At 42.8% G+C, this 20,634-nt stretch overlaps 1 protein-coding gene across 1 annotated transcript; it reads right to left on the reverse strand.

The window, feature by feature from the left end:
- Window positions 1–1,711: 1,711 nt before the first annotated feature.
- pnocb (prepronociceptin b) lies at window positions 1,712–6,460 on the reverse strand (the record flags this gene model as incomplete). Its single annotated transcript, XM_080744850.1, has 2 exons — window positions 1,712–2,323; window positions 6,323–6,460. The coding sequence occupies 2 exons, from the start codon at window positions 6,458–6,460 to the stop codon at window positions 1,712–1,714; spliced, it is 750 nt and encodes a 249-aa protein (XP_080600976.1).
- Window positions 6,461–20,634: the final 14,174 nt, after the last annotated feature.

Consider the following 20,634-nt stretch of genomic DNA (forward strand, 5'->3'; position numbering starts at 1 on the left):
TAGGGGTGGGTCCCTGGCATATGTTTTAAAATGCGGGGTCCGCAGGCTAATATGTACCAATTTGCCCCACACAGACTTTGGGCAGATTCAAGGGACTTATTAGGCTGGTTCAGGCTAAGCTTTCATGGTGTTGTATTCCACTTTGGTACAATGGCAAGGCAAGGGAGCTGCTACTATATTATCACAGATCAGTGTCTGGGGCCACCTTTCCATGAAGCTCAGCGTGTTGGTTTCTTTTCAAACACTAGAGGGCAGTAGTGATACATTGAGATTGAGAGCAGCAGAGGACCTCGATTCTGCCGGCTGCTGCATGAGCAGCCCAAGGCTCCAAACAAGCTGAATCTAGAACGATTTTGTTTGTTAAAGATGTTATTTGATTAATCAAATAGATTTGTTATTGACATAATGTTTACTGAGATAATTTCATGATCACAGTGCGATCCCAATGCAGATTTTCAATGCTACCCCAAATCCAAATCTGATCCACTTGGATATGAACTAAAAAGGTGTGGTTGCCTATTTATATTATGTATTGTGATGCCAAGTGAAGCTTGAACCACTCCTCCAAGTACTATAGTGTGGTTTCCCTGTTGGACAACCACACTAATAACATTTAATCGCTATATTATAGGGATTAAAAAATATATTCTCTCTTGGGCCCAGGGTTGGAATTTAGAGGTGCTTATTTTGAAAAGGTAATTGACATAGGGAGCCAGTGTGTTGGGTTTAAAGCCTGTTCTTTAATGTATAGACAGAAACCCTTCATCACAGACATTTAAGAGACTAAATGTGATTTAAAAACATTCTCTCAACTATCACAGTGAACCCAGAGGGAGAAATATAGGCTTAAATATTGCCACAGTTGCAATATGTGGTTTTGGGGAATGCAATAGAGCACCAAGTGAATCAGTCATTTATCCATATTTCATGAATTTAGTTCTCTCAACCATGAAATGAGATTCTTAGAGACTTTTGTTAAATAACAGATAATTACCTTTATAGATAGGCCCATTGCCTCCAGTTTTCTTGTCCAGTCCTGGATTTGTGGTAAAGTTGGAAATTATTAAAATAATTTAAAATTATTATAATTTATAAATGTATAATTATTGTAGGCTATATAGTTCATCCCAAAGCTACATATTGCTGGTTCAGTGGCTCAGATATGACTTGGAAGTCCATTGTCACGAGAGCTACAGTAGACAGAGCTCGCAGCCTCTCTCAGGCATGAACTACACAGTGCAAACAACTTCAAACAAAAAGAACACAAGTTCCACTCACACTCATGCTGAAAGTGCATTCATCGTGATCTTAGGCTGTCCCAAGCCGTAGAATTCACCTCAGTCCAATCAATCTGTTTGAAGATCGATTTGTATTTTTGTCTCAATCTCATTTGGCCCCTTTACGATACTGACACAAAAACATTCAATTGCACTTCTATGATTCTTTTATTTCACAGAATTGGCATGTGAATATGCTCTTAAGGAAGGACATTAATGTCGAAAGAACATTCCTTGTTTAACTTCTATATATACAGACAAGAGGTGCGGCAAAGATGACATACAGTTATTCTTCATGTGGCATTCTCGTACGAATAACAAATGTCACAGTTCAAGATTCTTGAGTGAGTTGCTGAAAACAATGGGCTGAGGTAACTGGGCCAGGCCAGCATTCTGTTAAAAGCAGAACCGCGTTTCAACAAGGGAATGCAACGTTACAGTTGGTTTTGCCTTCGTTTTGCCACAGGGATGGCATTGAACCTTCCACTGCGGTTGCTTCTCCGTCCCAGGTACTGCCTGAGCAGCTGGTTCACCCGTTTCTGGCTGTTCCATTTGCGGGCAGATTTGCGGACGCCTATAAACCCCCCGTAGCGCTTCTGCAGGGGCCTCAACGCGGGGCCGATCAACTTCCTGTATCCGTGGCGACCCCTGAGGAAACCGCCAAAGCGTTTTGATAGGCTGATGGCTTGGGCGTCCTCCTCAGCGTTTGCCTCTGATTGGCTGTCCATTGGGGCATCCCTCTCCTCCCTGTCTCCCCCCTCCAGGCCCTCGCCGTCTTCAAGCGGCCCCAGGAGTAAGGAGTCGTACTGGGCACTGTGTTGCTTCAGGGGCCCCTCGTCCAGATCCCAGTCCTTGTAGTGCTCCATGGTGGCAGACTGCAGCAGTTCGCCGTCAGAGCCCAGGTCTGCCGGGGTCAACTCGAGGGCCTCGACCGAGAGCGCGCCGTCCTCAGGCGCAGAGGGGTACTGCGGGAGGTTGACGGCTCTTCTGCACAGCTCCCAGGTGAGGGAAGAGAAGACCCGACCCTCACACTCCATCAGACACACCTGTGGGAGGAGAGGAGAGATGGGTTTATTTATAACTGTGTAGGCCTATGTGCTGTCATATCTTGAAAACAACGGGTATGTAGATAGCATTTTCTTCTGTTTTTTGAGCGGTGGTAAACCGCTCCATAGAGTGGCTGTGTGTGTGTCTGTAGCCATTTTGGCAGCTATTTTTGCCATAGCAATGTGTGTGTGTGTGTGTGTCTGTAGCCTGTACATCCTAGACCTAAATCCTAGTCTGAAGACGTTATGCAAGCACGACCACCGCTCACTTCACATTGGGTGAGTTTTTTTATTTTCTTTTACAAATAGATGCTTGGTCTACCTTTTTCTTAGATTACTATTTCTATGCACTTGAGATGTATTATTAATGATGTATTGATGTAAACGCATGAATTGTAAATTGTAGTGCATAATCTGAGGGGCATGTTCCCGGGCTTTGGCCCTATATCTACAGTATCTATAAACTAGTATAAGACGCTTCAGGGAGACAAGCAACCTTGCGATAAAGGGCGAGGTCACGCCACGGTGATGTGGACATCAGGGATCTCCATATATGGGCATACAAGGAATTTGTTCCCCTGGCATCACAGGGATCTCCATATCTCCATATATGGGCATAAAAGGGATTTGTTCCCCCTGGCATCACAACAGGGAATCATTAATATTGACGACATCAGGAAACTCCATATATGGGCATAAAAGGGATTCTGTGTAGTGTGACATCACAGTGATGTCAGAGCGGCAACCCCATTCTGTTAGAGTGGTTCCCCTAACATCACAGTGACATCAGAGCATGATGACTGAGCGACAAACCCATAGACCGTAAAAATGTGACAAACTGTGATGTTTCTCATAGTAAACTGCGATCTTCGGTCGCAAATTCGCAATAAATTGCAGGATTCTCTATGTATCTGTGTTTATCTGTCTGTCTCTTGATTATGTCCAAATATGTAGGAGACTGACCTCATAGACGACCAACGTCATAGACTGGCCTCAATGCACTCTGGTAACGGATTACTGCTCGGGTAATGAGCCCCGAATGATGGGTGCTGCACTAATTTCTTTAATTGGCTAAGCTTAATGATGATATCACTGGCACATTTTCCAATTTGCGCTGTAATGAATGAAAGCCTGTGATGTTGGATTAAGGTGCAAGAAAACGCAAGTAAGAGCCAAGTCCCAGATTGAGGCTAGGAAACAAATCCCATTTACTTGTCAAATGTTCCACCAAATGAGATAAACTGTTGTTATCGGAAAAAACCTGCTCACATCAAAGGGAATGCGAGGAGAGGGATTTCCGCTGTGAATCAATCAGAGGAAATTAATTATCCGTCGTAATGAAATGTGTGCACCAGGGGATTCTCCACAATCACATCAATGGGCCAATCTGAAAAGAGTTTATGATGAAGAAGAGGCAGAGAGAGTGAGTGAGTGAGTTTGTGTGTGTGTGTGTGTGTGTGTGTGTGTGTGTGTGTGTGTGTGTGTGTGTGTGTGTGTGTGTGTGTGTGTGTGTGTGTGTGTGTGATAAAGAAAATCAGAGGAAGATGGGTGTGTTTATGCCAAGAGAGGCTGAAATAAAGGGAGAGGTGTGTGTATGTGTGTGTGTGTATGTGTGTGTGTGTGTGTGTGTGTGTGTGTGTGTGTGTGTGTGTGTGTGTGTGTGTGTGTGTGTGTGTGTGTGTGTGCACACGTGTGTATTTGTGTGTGCACGCGTGTGTATTTGTGTGTGTGTGTGTGTGTGTGTGTGTGTGTGTGTGTGTGTGTGTGTGTGTGCACGCGTGTGTGTGTGTGTGTGTGTGTGCACGCGTGTGTATTTGTGTGTGCACGCGTGTGTATTTGTGTGTGTGTGTGTGTGTGTGTGTGTGTGTGTGTGTGTGTGTGTGTGTGTGTGTGTGTGTGTGTGTGTGTGTGCATAACAAAAAAATAACTATGGCATTAAGTACTCCATTGTGGAGTGAAGACAATGGAATTGCTTGCCGAGTTCCATCTGCGTCTCTGCTGGAAAGTGACGACCATAATGAGAAGCTGACACAATGTGTCAGTCAGCGTTGTGAGCCTACGCTGATGACACTGAGCAGCAGACAATTACATAGTTATATTAGCACTTTCCAAAAGGTCCCAGCTGCCTTTCTCTGCATCATTATCAGTTAAATTAGCCGTCCCATCGCTGTATCCGCAGACACCCACTGACTATTTTTGCGCAGTGACGTGTCATTCAGTCTGTTGGGAATCAAGTTTCTCATGCCAAGTCTAAGCTTTGGTTAGGTTTTGGGGAGGCTATGCATTCTGTGGTTGAAGGGACTACTGTTGAGTCATGCAAGACACTTGTAGCACATATTTCATGTCTATAGAACGTTGCCACATGCTCACAAACATATAGTATCTATGCTTGCATACACAGGTGTACGCACGCACGCACGCACGCACGCACGCACGCACGCACGCACGCACGCACGCACGCACGCACGCACACACACACACACACACACACACACACACACACACACAGGGAGGGGAGAACAACTAACCATAGGCCTGGGTGAATAGATATTAAAGCAAGGTATGATTAGATTAGAAGCTGAGAACACTCGTGGAGCTGCAAACGTGTGGTTAATTGAGTGCAATCCTTATATATAGAGAGAGAAATACAGAGAGATAAAGACTAAGGCAGGATTATTCAGCACTTAGACCATCCTTTAACCGAGTGGCTTGATCCACACTCTACTTAACGGCCACATCGTCTTCGTCTTGAGCAATACACTGGGTCCCATTCGAACACAGCAAAATCCTAGTGTTAATTTAACTCTGAGAGTGTACAAATGTAACCAATTTGACTCATAAGGGACTATAACCATTTGGTGATATTTGAACTTTTGACTTTTTGAAGGAGAAACCACATACTCCTAAGATCACTTCATAATTTATACTGGGAACAACTTAAAAGATGTTTCCTAGAAGTAGATAAAAACGGTATCACACGTTATGTGATGTACTATCTGTAGTTCAAGAGCTCTGCTTCCGTTTGATCCAAATTAGTTTTTTTGCAATCTCCTAGATCATCGTATTTCATGTTGAATAATAGTTTTTTTTCTTTTATCAGGATAAATGCATTTGACATGCATAACCTGATGGAAAAATCCCCATTTTCTCTGTATATTTTTGTGAAAACGGAAAGATAAATGACTCTCTTTTGCTCTCGCTCTGTCTCTCTTGCTTTCCCTCTGACACACCGTTGAGCTATGTGATCTGAGGTAAACTGTGCACTGTGTGCAGCCTTTTCTGGCAGTTGTGTGTTCTATGTTTGGATCTATCAGCTATCAGACGTTTAGGCCTGAACGCAAATCTGTGTCACTTTAGATTTGAACCGCTTGAACCATTATTTTATGCTTTATCTATTGAAAATATAGCAGATCTACAAGCTTACAGTGCGGCACCGAGTGCCACGCTGCAAGCTTGTAGATCTGCTATTTAAAAAAAAAATCGTGAACATTTGTGCAAGTGGTTCTCAAACTCTGTCATGTCAAGGACCCCCAAAATTACATGTACTTGGCCGCGGACCCCCAGCTCAAAATGTGTTGTTCCAGGGACCACCCAGCAGCAAATATTTGAGTTACAAATGTTCGCTTTTAAAAAGATATATTCAAAGACTTGCAAAAGAAAATCACGATATCTGCTATTTTTCAATAGTTAAAGAATTAAATAATTCTTGGCCTAAACAGCCAACAGGTTAGCAAAAACAACTAGAAATACTGTTCCTACAAAACAGTGTGGGCTCGCATGTAACACCATGTATGGGCACAAAGATCTACCCTTTGGCTGCACCTCATTGGCTAAGGTCCCTGCCTTTGTACTGTTGAGGAGAACTTGACTGATAGATAAATAATGAAGATAACATATGGGCTCGCTGAAAAATGAATATATTTTGACACACACAAAGCCAAATAGACACATAGATAGAAGCAGCCAAGCCATATCAAAACACATGTGGCACAGACTTACCAAGGTGCTGAAGCCTTGCTGCAGCTGCTGTTGCTGTAGGAGAAGCCCACAGGCCAGGCATTCCCCCTGACAGTCTGTGCGTCCCGGGGAGAAGAGGCACGCCAGCGACACTGCCAAGAACCACAGAGGGGCCTTCATCTCTCTCCCTACACCCAGACAGACAGGCAGGGCAGGCAGGCAGGCAGGTCGGAGGCACCGGAGATGAGCACTGCCCAAAGTACCTGTCACAGCACAAGATGCACGGCTGGAGGATTTGGGTCCTTTGGTGGAGGAGAGCAGTGCTGAGATATTTGTCGGTGTCCAAGAAAATAGCACCTCTCTGGGTTCAATCTGGAAGGGTAAACAGATCAGTAGGGATCGTTATAGCTTAAAGGTTTGGGGTTACACATTTGAGCTTTGGTCATGCTAAAGTGAATGCGTCAAACCGAGATATGGACAAGAATTCCTGTGTGTGGAAAGTAGGGCCTGTATTATTCTTCGTGGTACAGTGGTGGCGTACAAAAATAGCACAAATATTTGAAGAAATCAAGGCAAAAGTTAGAAATAACGTGACATTTAAATGGAGTTATGTTGCCCAGGCGTAGTGGAAAGCACCATCTGAATGGAGAAGTAAAGGATTAGCTCAATGCATGATGCTATATCGATGAATGTTTGTTGGGTTTTAACCATGCACAAAATCCTGGCAAGAATTGTATGAATTTCACAACATGTTGTGAGCTACTATTTTCACTATGCATCGTACGATTAAGTATAAAGGGCTAATAAAGTGGTTATATGATATTACAGAATAAAATTACAGAATAAAATATGATATTACAAACATTTGATATTTAGAGGTTAGCCAAAGACACCAAAACAGAATAGCTCCACGGATGGCAGAGCAATAATTATGAGATGTAAATTGTATTTATTGACTGAAGTCAGGGTGCAAGGTTAATATCGATGTTACTGTATGTGAGTCTCAGTATGAAATGAAGGCAAGCAATCACCACCACCGCCAACTACTATGAACCATCACCACCAAAGTCTTCAGTCAATAGCCTACATAATGAAACAGAAACAGGTCATGTGTGGCATATAGGGTCATTTGGGAACATAAATTGGCTTTTATAGGAAATCATTTATAGGGCATGTTTGTTGTTTTACATATGATGTGTATGGGGATAATCTACTTTCTTGCTGACATGGCTGGTTTGTTCTCTTTCCTTAACCCTTGGATGCATGACCTACCAATACCTACACTCTTCCATGAGTGGGGTCAAAAATGACCCCAATTAAAATCAATGTGTTTTTGCAATAAACGACTTGCTCTCACACGTAACTCTGCCATACTTTTGCCTAGCAACGTGATTTCAACTTTAAAACACTCACACGACTTGGGCCTTTTTTCTGCCAATAGGGACAAGCTGTAATTGTTGAAGCCCCGCCCCCTCTGTCTACTAAACGCTTGCAGCAGCTGTCACACTTTGCTATCACACTTTTCTCTCACACGTAACTCTGGCATACTTTTGCGTAGCAACGTGATTTCAACTTTAAAACGCGCACACGACTTGCCACTTTTTCCGGCCAATAGGGATGAGCTGTAATTGTTGAAGCCCCGCCCCCCAGTCTTCCTATTGGCTGGGCTTTAAACAGCTATAAATCCAGTTCGCAGCATGGTACCGTCTTGAAACTTGGTGTCTGGACTGACCACCATAGGGATGAGCTGCAATTGTTGAAGCCCCGCCCCCTCTTTCCTCCTATTGGCTGGGCTTTAAACAGCCATAACTCCAATTTGCAGCATGGTACCGTCTCGAAACTTGGTGTCTGGACTTAGACAGCCAATATGGACGAGCTGCAATTGTTGAAGCCCCGCCCCTTCTTACAAGTCTGTTGTTTCCACCCGCCCTGACGGTTGCTTCTTGCCCTTAGGGCGTCTTACTGGTAATAGTAGTAGTAATAGTAGTAATAGTAGTAGTAATAGTAGTAATATAGTAGTAATAGTAGTAGTAATAGTAGTAGTAATAGTAGTAATAGTAGTAGTAATAGTAGAAATATTAGTAATAATAGTTGTGACCGACCGTAGGTCGCAAGTTTAGTATGTGAACAGTCACAGCTTGTAGGTATGTATGTATGTATCTCTGTCACGCCTGACACTGTGGTTCTATGGGTTTATCGCACTGACATCATGCTCTCATGTCACTGTGATGTCAGGGGAACCACTCTAACAAAATGTGTTTGCCGCTCTGGCTTCACTGTGATGTCACACTAATCGTTTTTATGCCCATACATGGAGATCCCTGTCTGTAGAACCAGCCAAACAGATATGGGATGTCTTGGCCTTCTGTCTTGGCCACATATGGATTCTGTTAGTGTGTTATGTGGCCGATGTGGTCTCCTATATGGGTATTCCCATATGAAATCCTGTTAGATATGGGCTTAATATTAATTACATCAGGGAACTCCATGTATGGGCATAAAAGGGATTCTGTTAGTGTGACATCATAGTGAAGCCAAAGCGTGAAGCCAGAGCGGCAAACCCATTCTGTTAGAGTGGTTACCCTGACATCACAGTGACATCAGAGCATGATGTAAGAGCGACAAACCCATAGACCCACAGTGTCAGGCGTGACAGAGATACATACATATGGACAAGCTGTGACCGTTCACATAATAAACTTGTGATCTACGGTTGCAACTATTATTACTACTATTACTACTACTATTACATTATTACTACTACTATTACTACTTTTATTACTACTATTACTACTAATACCAGTAAGACGCCCTAAGGGCAAGAAGCGACCGTCAGGGCGGGTGGAAACAACAGACTTGTAAGAGGGGGCGGGGCTTCAACAATTACAGCTCGTCCATTTTAGCCGTCCAGACACCAAGTTTTGAGACTGCACAATGCTGCAAACTGGAGTTATGGCTGTTTAAAGCCCAGCCAATAGGAGGGAAGAGGGGGCGTGGCTTCAACAATTGCAACTCATCCCTATGGCGGTCTAAGTCCAGACACCAAATTTCGAGACGGTACCATGCTGCGAATTGGAGTTATGGATGTTTAAAGCCCAGCCAATAGGAAGACAGGGGGGGGGGGGTCTTCAACAATTACAGCTCGTCCCTATTGGCCGGAAAAAGTGGCAAGTTGTGTTAGCGTTTTAAAGTTGAAATCACGTTACGCAAAAGTATGCCAGAGTTACGTGTGAGAGCAAAGTGTGACAGCAAAGTGTGACAGCTGCTGCAAGCGTTTAGTAGACAGAGGGGGCGGGGCTTCAACAATTACAGCTCGTCCCTATTGGCAGATAAAAGGCCCAAGTCGTGTGAGCGTTTTAAAGTTGAAATCACGTTGCTAGGCAAAAGTATGGCAGAGTTATGTGTGAGAGCAAAGTAGTTTATTGCAAAAATGCATTGATTTTAATTGGGGTCATTTTTGACCCCACTCATGGAAGAGTGGGGTAGTAATACAAAAACTGCAATTTCTTAAAATTAATGAAAGGAATGATAAAAATGCAAATGGCCTCATGTCACAAACATGTTTTATGAGGAATATCTGGAATATGAAAATATTTAACCTTTTAATTTTAAAGATATTGAAGAATAACAACCCCTGGGGTCATTTTTGACCCCACTCATGCATCCTAGGGTTAAATTAGCCCTTGCAGAGTCAGCTGAGTTGGAATAAACCAGTGAAGCATACTGTAAGTAATGACATATATTATTTGGGACAAACATTATTTTAATAAATAGCAAATGTCAAGACCTATTGGGCTCTGTGAACAAAGACATGTGATTTTTGTGTTTTTCTCATAAACCCCTTGCTCAGCTTGGCAAATAATCAATAGATGTGAATTTACATAACATTGTATTGTGACATTATCAAGTTTCTTTATAATAAAATAATATATAAGCTCGCCAATCAACAAGCTTGCTTGTAAATCGGTTATTTTCACAGTTTTTGAAAGTGGTATACAATACGTCTGTGAGGGAAAAGACAACACTTACAGTATGCCATATCATGTTATTACGATATCTAGTCTCATATCACAATATCAACAAAATATTGATATATCGATCAGCCCTATTTCTGGTCCAGTGTTGCGACCAATGGTGTAAAGTAACTAAGTACATTTACTTAATACTGTACTCAAGTACATCTTTGAGGTATTTGTACTTTTAGTGGAGTATTTCCAATGTTCAATACTTGTACTTTTTCTCCACTACATCTCAGACAACATTGTATTTTCACTCCACTACAATTATTTGAAAACTTTAGTTACTAGTAGATATTTATTATTATTACAAAACCTACATTCTAAAACGGCTAGTTCCATTCCTTGATTCTGATTGGCTGGTTGCTGTGGTATATGAGACTATAACCCACACCTTGAATCAGTTTATATCAAACCCAGGTGCGTTATTTCTTTCCACAGTGTTCCACAGTGCACCAATTATCTGCAACTGTGTTGTTTCTGCAGCCTGGCCGGGAAATACTTTCTTGCAGTTAGCAGACCTTATTGTGTATTATTAGTGAAATAGAACAGTTTTAATTGGTACATGTCTATGATTTTCATGTTGCAATATTGTGACCGTTTTAGAAAAGCAATAAGCCACGCGAGGCTTGTGGTTACCGGGGTATTATACACCGGCTGAGAGGGTCGGAAACACTCGGCTGCGCCTCGTGTTTCCCAACGCCTCTCAGCCGGTGTATACTACCCCAGTAACCACTCGCCTCTTGTGGCTTATTGCTTTATTAACCACTTCAGCCCTATATATATATTGGCCATTTTGAAAATAGCATGACTACAAGCTATTTTCAAAAAGAAAAAAATCATACATTTTGAAAAATGTTCACAATGAGTACAGAGAGGGTCCTGGAAGTGAGTGACAGGTGCGTCACTGGCTTTGGGACAGAATGCTCTCTCTGTGTTTTTAGTCAGCCGTGCACAAAAAGAGTCAGCTGGCAACCACACTTTGTGGTGTGACCGTGCCCTAAGGGTACACCAAAACAACATATTTCCGCTTATCAGCAAGCATGGCAACCATATTTTGGTGTGACCGTACCCTAACAGAGTATTTCTATATTATAGTATTGATACTTTTACAACCACATGAGAGCTGACGGAGCGTGTGATGATGCTGCTCCTGCCGCCGCCGCTGAGTGCTGTGCAAAGTTCCAAAGTGAAGCCCATTAATATAACTCATCATAGGGCTATAATAGTGATATGAATTAGTGCTGTTGTCCCTAATGAGGGAATGGAGAGGTGTTATGAATGTGAGTGAAAGACTCCACTGTCTGTGCTCTTGTTTGACGAAGCTCTGACGTGAGTCACTGCCATCCATTAGTCCACTGTGAGGCCCCAAAACAGTGCTTTAAGTACCTTCTAATGCACACAGAACCTAATGGTGTCTCTCTCTCTCTGGGTGTGTGTCAGTCTTTCTCTCTTGTACTCTCTCTTTCTTTTCTCGCTCTCTTTTTCTGTGTCAGTCCCTTTCCCTGTCACCCGTCACTCCGCATGCACGCACGCACGCACGCACGCACGCACGCACGCACACACGCACACACGCACGCACGCATCTCTTCCTCTCCTCCGTCATTTGATCGGTCGCTCACTCTTTCCTTCCGTCTCTTTCACATGGGCCTAATGCCTGCTAAAATTAGATTTGTGATGACGTTCCATATAACTTAGAGTTGTACGTGGGTATATTTACTTGCTTTCTTTGAGGCCAGAAAGAACATTACCTACTAAACAGGTATTTCTTTCCCTTTGGAAGATGAATGACATGGAGACATGGTCACTTTGTGTGGGAAAGCTACCTCAGAACCATTATTTGTGTCTATTACTGTGAGTGTGTGTATAAGGGCTTGTATCTGTGATTTCTTTGCCATGATCTCATTAACGTGATTTTTATAATGACTGCACAGTAAAATCCTCAGTGTTGATCTAACTAATCTAAGAGTGTTCACACTCTCAGAGTTAAATGTACTTTTCACAGAAGATTAATTGTTATAATTATGAATTTCTTTCTAATCGAATGTAATATAGGGTTATGAGTAATGTATTTCCCCTCATCCCACCCAAAATGCAATCATAAGGCTAGTAAGGCTACTAGTATGGCAATATCCGGAACGATGTGACTTCTGCGCAGGGTTATCTACATGTAATATAATATGTAATATGTAACATATTAAACATGTCCCTATCATGTCATTGACTAGACATTTACTTTGACAAAAAAGGAAAAAAATGGTTTGGAAGGGATGGGGCAGCACAGGATACAGGGGGTTAAGGACAACTGTAGTCTGTACTACTACAAAAAAAGATGAATCCGTTCTGTTGGACCAGAGATAAGCACTGCATGCCTCTGTGGAGAGAAGCAAGCTCGCCCCCCGGCGAGACCACGAGACGATGGGTTCGCTCAGAGCCGTGCCCTTCCTCGCAGGGAGGAATCTGAAAATGACTAATCGCAGAGAATGTGTTTAATCCGATTTAGACGTGTCTGCCTTCTCACTCGCCTTCCTGTGGTTGAAGCCGCTGCGCTACCTGATTAGATCGCTCGGCAGTAGAAAATGACAGGCTTGCAGCACGTCTGTTTCATGACCGGGCCCATTACCTATCCCATTACGGTGCTATAGCGCGACTTGCTGGGTCTGTCATTACCTGGGGGCCGGTCCTATTGTCCGGCACCGTCCAGAGACAGATGATGATGATGATACATGTTATTTAGAAACACTTCTGAGGGAAAGCTGTCAAGGTCAAGGACAGGGGTAAAGGGCATCAGAGTGATGATGGTGTGTGCTGTGCAAATATCTGAGCGCATCACTAGGCGGAGTTCAATAACTTTCTGTTTATCCCTGTGTACCCCCGCTGTCTGTCTGCTTATTGTCTGTCTGTCTGTCTGTCTGTCTGTCTGTCTGTCTGTCTGTGTGTTTTGTTTGTCTGCCTGTCATTCTCTCCACCATATCTGTCCAAGTCCGCCTATTAAATGCAATAGCATAACTAAATGCAGCATAATCGCATACTGAATTTATTGACTATCCCTGCATGGATCATCCCCACTCATAAGCATACATGCTGACAGTCACACGCGTGCACAAATGGCTGGGAAATTGGCCTGTGTTTGATCTGTACTCATATCCTGCTTAGAGGACAAACACACATGCACTTGCACCCTCAACTCGTATGCAGTCACATGTGCTCTCTCTCTCTCCCTCTCTCTCTCTCTCTCACACACACACACGCACACGCACACGCACACGCACACACACACACACACACACACACACACACACACACACACACACACACACACACACACACACACACACAACAGAGCATTCACAACAGTGTTTGCTCCCTTCTCATAACCTAAATCAATTAAAGCACAAACACATTGCTAGGAAATAGTGTAGCTCTTCCTATTTGATTTCTTCCCGGGCGGCGCCATCATATCAGATCAATTGAGCGTGTCATTACTATTGTCTCGAGCCATTGTGCTCACAGGCCTCCTTGATTGAGAACACATTTACTGGCCTCAGGGGAGGCGTTCTGCTGAGTGACGTCAATCCAATCATATTTAGGATTATGAGGTGTCCGTCATAGCAGGTGATTGCCAAAAAAATCATACCAAAAAAGATCGTCTCGTTTGGTATTCACGTTGCAATTTTCATAATACGTTTATTCAAAGGGTTGTCCGATTCCCTTAGCATCAAACTATACGTTTCCCCAGAGTGCTTTAAAATAGGCTGGGGAAAATTGTTAAAGAGGTGGTGCCATAGTTTTGTACTTTTTCTGTTTTGTACTATGGTGTTAACATTACTCCAATAGACACCCAGGTCTGGTTATAATATGCAAATATGTCTTCCCTGTGTATTTTTGGTTACTTCCTGAAAGCTGAAAGCCTCTGAGCCAAAAGGCCAAACTGAAATTCACTGATATAATGACATCATAATATCATCCCTTCCCCTTTTTACCATGCAACAACACTGTGGGTGTGGCTAACCTCAGTTGGGTCACCACCCACAACTAGGCATACTTAATGAACAGGTGGGTGTGGTCACATAAAAACATAATTTTAACACTTTCTGTTCATTTTTTGAAATAAATCTTCCTCCAAGTATAATCCTACCTAATGATTATGTTGTAAAAATCAATGTCTTTAAACTTTGCCAAAAGACCATTTACACTAACTTGACCGATCAGCCATGATTACAGATAAGTACAGCCACTCAGCAGGCAAAGGCCACTCTGGCATGATACTTTGTACCTGCCACCTGGGTGGAGGTACAAACAAATATCTGAGATCTGGAACTGTTACCCCCGCGACCCGATTCCGGATAAGCGGTTTATGATGGATGGATGGATGGATGGATGGATGTAATGGAATTAAGCTTAAGTTAACAACAACAACATTGTTGAAAACAAGAGACTTTCAGGAGTGCAGAGAAACCCTGTAGAGCCTGCTCACCAGCTATAGGGCTGATCCAGGAATATACAGTATATTATACTTTAGGGCTGGGTAAAAGAAGAATTATACTGATAAGCCATTCTGAATAAGACTCTTGAATGTCATGGATCTGTTCAAAGATACGTATGTCATCACAATCCCCAAGCATGAGTTAATGACTGATTAATGCCAACAACACCTCTATATATGAGAGGTAGGTAATGTATGATATCGTCACTGTCGGACAGAAACCTTGTATCTCCAAGTTTCAAATGTGCAAATTTTTCACCAAGTAAAGCACTGCTTCATCATACAAGGCTGTTGCACAAAAGTAGTGAAAACAGCCGCTCTACAAGCACACAACGCCTCGCGGTGCGAGGCGTTGTGTGCTTGTAGATCTGCTATTTTCACTAGTTTAGTTCATTTTTAAAATAATAAATACAAAACGAACTTGGACATACAAGGTTTCCACCCGACAACGTCGATATGAATCTTTCATCAGCACTAACAGTAAGACTATAGAATTGAATTATGTGTTGTTGTTGTTTTTTTGTGTAATCCCAAAGACCAAACATAACCATTCAATGAGAAAAAGACAGACCTTTTTGTCATTTTTTCAAAAAGCTGCAACAGAGAGGGATGATGCTCCAGCCGTGGCCTGCAGACACCATTAACCGATGCAGATTGTTGCTGATGCAGACGGTCTGCAGATTTTGCAGTGTATTAGCTAGCTGACACCATGTCATCACTGATCTAGACAGTTGACACCTGAACAAATCCATTGGACATGCAGCTCCAAGGAAAGCAATCCACTCCAGGCAGACTAGGCGCCATATCTTACTGTATATACATGCGTGTATGTGAATGATAAAATTGGGGAAGGAAAGAAAAATATTGAATTAATAATAATTATATTTGCATGGGTTTAATGGTCTTGAAAGCAGTGTGTGTGATTACTTTTCTATTCTTATACACCAGTAAATCCCCACGGGTGAGTCACAGCCTGTGCTTAAACAAGACGAAAGCAGGATTTCGGCACCATACAAGAATTCCCAAATTATTATCGACAAGCAAGAGCCAAAATACCGATGAGCAGAGGACGTGATCAGCCAATTCAATTTAGGAGGTTCATAATTTAAAGGCAACACTTTGTAGTAGGAGAATATACAGCCAACACAAGCCATGAAAACTGATTTTAAAAACATTACATTTGAATGTTTCACTTAATCTATTCCAAAGGATATAAAAAATAACCAAACCACCTGGGTCTGGCTATACAAGTTATAATTACAATTTTCTATCATGTGAAATATTCAAAGAATAAATCGCAATATGACAACTGATTTGGTGACTCAAGTCTGTGAAACCCTGACCAGTGGGTTACTGAAACACATAGTCAATTATTCCACTTGTTCAATATTTGGAGATCCAACACAAACATAGCACCAGACATTTACACACTATCCAAAGATGACACTTTGTTTATTTAATTCTTCATTAAAACATCACCATGATGTTGAATCATTATCTATTAATTACACAGCCATGGTTCTCTTTCCACAGATACCGATAAGAGGAGCAGATTGTGCACATTCATTACCATTATCATTACAATCACCATTACCCTGCTTATAGAGTAATAAATGTACTCAGTGGACGGGATTCTGTTATTAACTTTATTCCTACACTGCCTTTCTCAGGCAAGATACGGTGGAGCCACTCTGTAGTGAATGAACCAGCGCTTATCCCAAATTATTTTAAGAATACTCCTTCTCTATGTTCTCCCCCAGGCAGTTTTAAATAATGTAATGCATAGTGTAGCGCGTGATGCAAAATAAATTGTTCTTTATGCCTGCCTGTGTAAAGCACCTTCAATTGCCTTTGCGTAGAAAATGTGCTAAACTAAACTTCCCTTCCCAAATTGTCCTTGCTGATCAAAAACACCCACTTTCTCTCTCTCTCTCTCTCTCTCTCTCTCTCTCTCTCTCTCTCTCTCTCTATCTATCTATCTAGTCGCCTATACATATACATATACATATACATATACATATACATATACATATACATATTATATACACACACACACACACACACACCCACCCACCCACCCACACACACACACACACACACACACACACACACACACACACACACACACACACACACACACACACACACACACACACACACACACACACACACACACACACACACACACACACACACACACACACACACACACACACACACACCCACCCACACACACACACACACACACACACACACACACACACACACACACACACACACACTTACGTGTGTGTATATATCAGCATCATCAGTGACTTTTGCCTCGTTAATTAAGTAGCAAGCAACTACGGTATGTGGTCAGTGCATGCTTGTGATAGCAGCAGTACTATCAGGGATGGGGAAAGGAGAAAGAAGAAGTCATGGAAAAAATAAGCCAAGTTACTCCAGGTGGGGAAGGGTAATCCTTCAAAGTGCACACAATAAAATAGAGTGGGTATCCTAAAACGACAGGAACCATTACAATTCACGTGCACATACTGTAACAGGGACCGCCAGTCCTTATCACAAAGACAACGAACTGAGACGAACTCATCCCCGAACAAGTGCCTTTTTCCATCTCTGCCTCATTTGCAGCAAACGTACTGATGAAACGTTCGTTCCCACATGACCTCGACGCACAGGTACAGAGGCATACACTGATAAGGACAGAACAAAAGAAAAGTGATGAAATGAATGAGATAACACAAACCGTGGTCTCTCTCTCTCCCTTACCTGTATGGCAGTCTCTCTGACAGGTCCCTTTTCCCTGGAAGAGGTGCGGAAGAGAGTTCAGTGGCTCCCTCGACTGTTATCCTTAGGCTAGGAGTTTCAACTACTGAGTGGGAGACTCCTCTGAGGCTCTTTATAATGGCACACCCCTTCCCTCCAGGCTCAACCCCCCATGCACCCCCACCCCTCCCCCTGTATATCCCCCCCGTCCACATACCTATAGGGGGGAGGTAGTCACTGAAGGGGTGGTTCCCCTCTCTCTGTTACGCACAAACCGGACAGACATACATCGTCCCCTGGTCCTACGGTGACGTATTAGGCATTGCCTACGACACCACTTTCATCTTCATTGAGCCAACTAATGGGGCTCTAAAAATATGCATCATCATCCACCTCCCCACAGAAGCCCAGGATCACGTTTATTCCCCCATGAAACCCACGACCTAACCCTGCAACCATGCAGGTAAAGACTAGGAAAGAGAGGGGCTGAAATTAGACACGAGTGAGCGAGAAACACAATCCCGTGGCTACGTTAAGTTGCACCTTCATCTTCATCTGAGGCGAGAGGGTAAAAAAAACCTTTATTTTTTAGGTCCCTGGTCGTGGAACGACCTGCAGACCAGACTTAAATTGGCCTCGCCTAATTTCCTTGAGAAGTTTTAAAAGGATCACCGTAGAATAGATGATGATGTACTCACCAACACTTGCACTTTCTGGGATGTTTAGCCTCTTGTACATGTACATTTTGTGTATTTCTACTTCATGTAGGATAATTCGCTTTTTTTTCGTTGCTTAAAGAGTATCACTTTGGAGATATTGTAGGTATTTGCTGTGTATCATGGATGTCCTATTGTTGTTTGTTTTGTAGTGTATGTTTGGCAAAGTAATTTAATTTATACTATGTGTTTTAAATAAAGGTTACATTGAAAATAAAACAAAAACCTCCACCACATAAACCATCGTTGGTCAAGACTTGTTCAACCTAGGACTCAAACTTTCATGGAACAAAGAACAAAAGTTTTTTTTTCTGTTATTTTAAATATTTAGCAAGAGATTTACACATACACACACATGCACAGAAGCACTCTCACACGCACGCGCGCACACACACACGCGCGCGCACACACACACACACACACACACACACACACACACACACACACACACACACACACACACACACACACACACACACACACACACACACACACACACACACACACACACACACACACACACACACACACACACAGAAGACATGAATGGTTCTGTAGACAGTGAGTCATACCGAGGCAGAAATGGAAAACAAGACCTATCCCAAGGTGGACGAGTACTGAGCCTCAGTGCCAACCATTAGTCCACTGCACAAAGCCCCAAAACATGCTTTAAAGCATGTGCTAATGCACACAAAACCAAGGTGTCTCAGTGTGTGTCTGTGTGCGTCTCTCTCTCTCTCTGGGCCCTGGAGTGTGAACCAGACATCTTCAAAAACTCTTTAGGGACTTACCTTGGCAGACAAATGGTAGGATGGTGGACGGGGGATCACGAAAGATGTTGGATGGTGATGGAGGATCATGGTGACGATGGTGGGTGATGCTGAATGCTGAAATAAAAAACAATACGTGATGAAGGAGCCCAGATATGGTGGGAAATGTCAGAGATCATATCCACGACGGTAATGATAATTATGATGATTATAATGTCAGCGATAATAGTCAGGATGTTTACGACAATTAAAATAATGATGACTGCATTGAAAATGTCAACACCTATGACAAACAACAACATTTCACATGCTTAAAGCCACACTTCGAGTTCAGCTTGCTGTTTTTCTGGCCACATATAGTCATTGTGTTCCACATTAACCCTGGCATTCCAATTTAGGGCAAATATTCCTAAATGTAGGTCAATTCTTTTAGAAATTCATAAGGAGCTAAAATAGCTGCTCTAAGAGCTTGTATACCGCCGCTATTCTAGCTATTTTCATACAACAGAGTATAGGGCTGTGGAAGACAAGTTTATCCTTAAATGCGTGTGAGGTCTGATAGTGATAGAGGATCAGAAGCCGGTGCTAGAGCTCCACTAGCCCTTGGCCCAATGGAGATAAGAAGAACAGGCCACCGCACGGCGGCCTGTCTGTCATTGATATCGTTGTTATCTACTGTACCACCATTCATGGAACAACAACTCTTCCCTCCCAGTAGCCAAGGGACCAGTGATTAACATGATGACAGAAAAGGTCATGGTTACATGGGCAAGGCATGTATGTAGTGGCTGCTGCGTGGGAAGCCTTGTTACAGTACCTTTCAGATTAAAGATAACCGTTATTCTTTAGAGCAGTAGTTCTCAAACATTTTCATGCCAAGGACCCCCAAATTGATACATACTTTGCCGTGGAACCCCATCTGAAAAAGTGTTGTGCCAGGGACCCCCAGAAGAGAAGATTCCCCTGGAATCCTGGGGGTCTCCAGATCCCACTTTGAGAACCAATGCTTTAGGGTATTTTTACTGTATTGGACAGGAGAGACAGCACAATAAATTCACATAGTACAGTAGGTCATGAATGATATCTGAACCCACAACACTGTAATTAGGTCCATACCCATACTATATGACAAGACACGGCACCAGAATGTCCTGTGCAGATTTGCTACTTTTTCAACAACCCTACAGTATAAATGTTGTTGACTGGTGTCTTCCAGAGCTCCATAGTTCTAGGCTCCCTCAGGAGCCAAAATCCTGACAACTGTTGAGGTGCCAACTTGCTTCTTGTGCACCCATAGCAAAATATAGCTGGTAATTCGCACCAGCAGAGCGTGCAAGTAGGGTGATGAGTCACAGAGAAGTTATGACCACATACAGTACATAACCACATACACACAGACAGCTATCATCACCCTACTTGCGGGCTTTGCTGGCACAAGTAAAAAGTAAAACTGTTAAGGCATTTGGTTTAACAACAATATCATGGAATGCAGCTTTAAGAGCTCAAGCCCAAATTTAGCAACAGTTGGCATTTGGCTGACTGGCACGATTAGATTCGCCTCTCCATTCAACACATTTTCAGTCTGAGTCCCAAATTC

Source organism: Nannobrachium achirus, assembly GCF_963921795.1.
Source record: "Nannobrachium achirus genome assembly, chromosome: 16".
Taxonomy (NCBI): Eukaryota; Metazoa; Chordata; class Actinopteri; order Myctophiformes; family Myctophidae; genus Nannobrachium; species Nannobrachium achirus.